General features: G+C 65.3%; 1 protein-coding gene across 3 annotated transcripts in view; it reads right to left on the reverse strand.

Moving 5' to 3' along the window:
• The window catches only part of LOC114040624 (protein FAM71C-like), a 2,915-nt gene extending 2,222 nt beyond the window's left edge, over window positions 1–693 (reverse strand). Inside the window, exons 1-2 of one of the 3 annotated variants that reach the window (XM_027858734.1) lie at window positions 583–682; window positions 189–280 (exon numbers count right to left, since the gene is read on the reverse strand). In XM_027858734.1, the coding sequence (XP_027714535.1) occupies window positions 189–201 (13 nt within the window). In that variant the 5' untranslated portion in view covers window positions 202–280; window positions 583–682. Of the gene's footprint in view, window positions 1–60; window positions 281–582 lie in introns of all 3 variants that reach the window. The other 2 variants (XM_027858732.1, XM_027858731.1) reach the window with 2 other exon arrangements.
• Window positions 694–711: the final 18 nt, after the last annotated feature.

A 711-nucleotide genomic window follows, 5' to 3' on the forward strand; every position in this document is an offset into this window, starting at 1 on the left:
GGGGGGGGGGGGGGGGGGGGGGGGGGGGGGGGGGGGGGGGAAGCTTTCCATGGGAAGCACCTGGATGAAGTCGCTCTCGAACATGGGGGCGTACTTGAAGGCACAGTATTCCCCTTTGTACAAGTGCTTCTGCAGCTCCCCCATGGATGTGTTGAACATGCCCACAGCACACCTACTGGCTGCCGTGGAATAAGGGAGCATAGACTCGCTGCTCACGTTCCTGCCTCTCCTTCCTCTCTTCTGAAGGGCCAGCTGCGCGTAGGCAGCAGAGGGCCAGCAGCTAAGGGCAGAGAAGAGAGGTCAGGGCTTGGCTTAGACCAGCCTCCTAGCTTCCTGCCCCCCTCCCCCGACCTCTGGAGAATCGTGCTGGGAAAAGGAGGGCCCCATGGCCGCTGGGGGGGGGGGAACAGAGGCAGGGCACCCCTGGGGTCAGGGAAGGGCACACCAGGGTCCCAACCACCCCATGGGGGGGCTCACCTCTGCTAAGTCAAGATCGTCACCGCGAGACAGGGCTCGAGGAGCATCCACGGCCCCCCCCACCCCCCGTGTCTCTTCCCTCCTTCCCTCCCTGCTCCTCCACACCTTTGATAGCTCTGGGGGGTGGGGACAGGGACGGGGACAGCTCCTGGCCGGGTGCTCTCTCACTCGCTCGTTCGCTCTCCCGCTGGCTCGTTCGCTCTCCCACTGGCTCGTTCGCTCTCCCACTCGCTC

The sequence above is a fragment of the Vombatus ursinus genome, unplaced genomic scaffold (genome assembly GCF_900497805.2).
Source record: "Vombatus ursinus unplaced genomic scaffold, bare-nosed wombat genome assembly UNPS02013881.1, whole genome shotgun sequence".
NCBI classification, from domain to species: Eukaryota; Metazoa; Chordata; class Mammalia; order Diprotodontia; family Vombatidae; genus Vombatus; species Vombatus ursinus.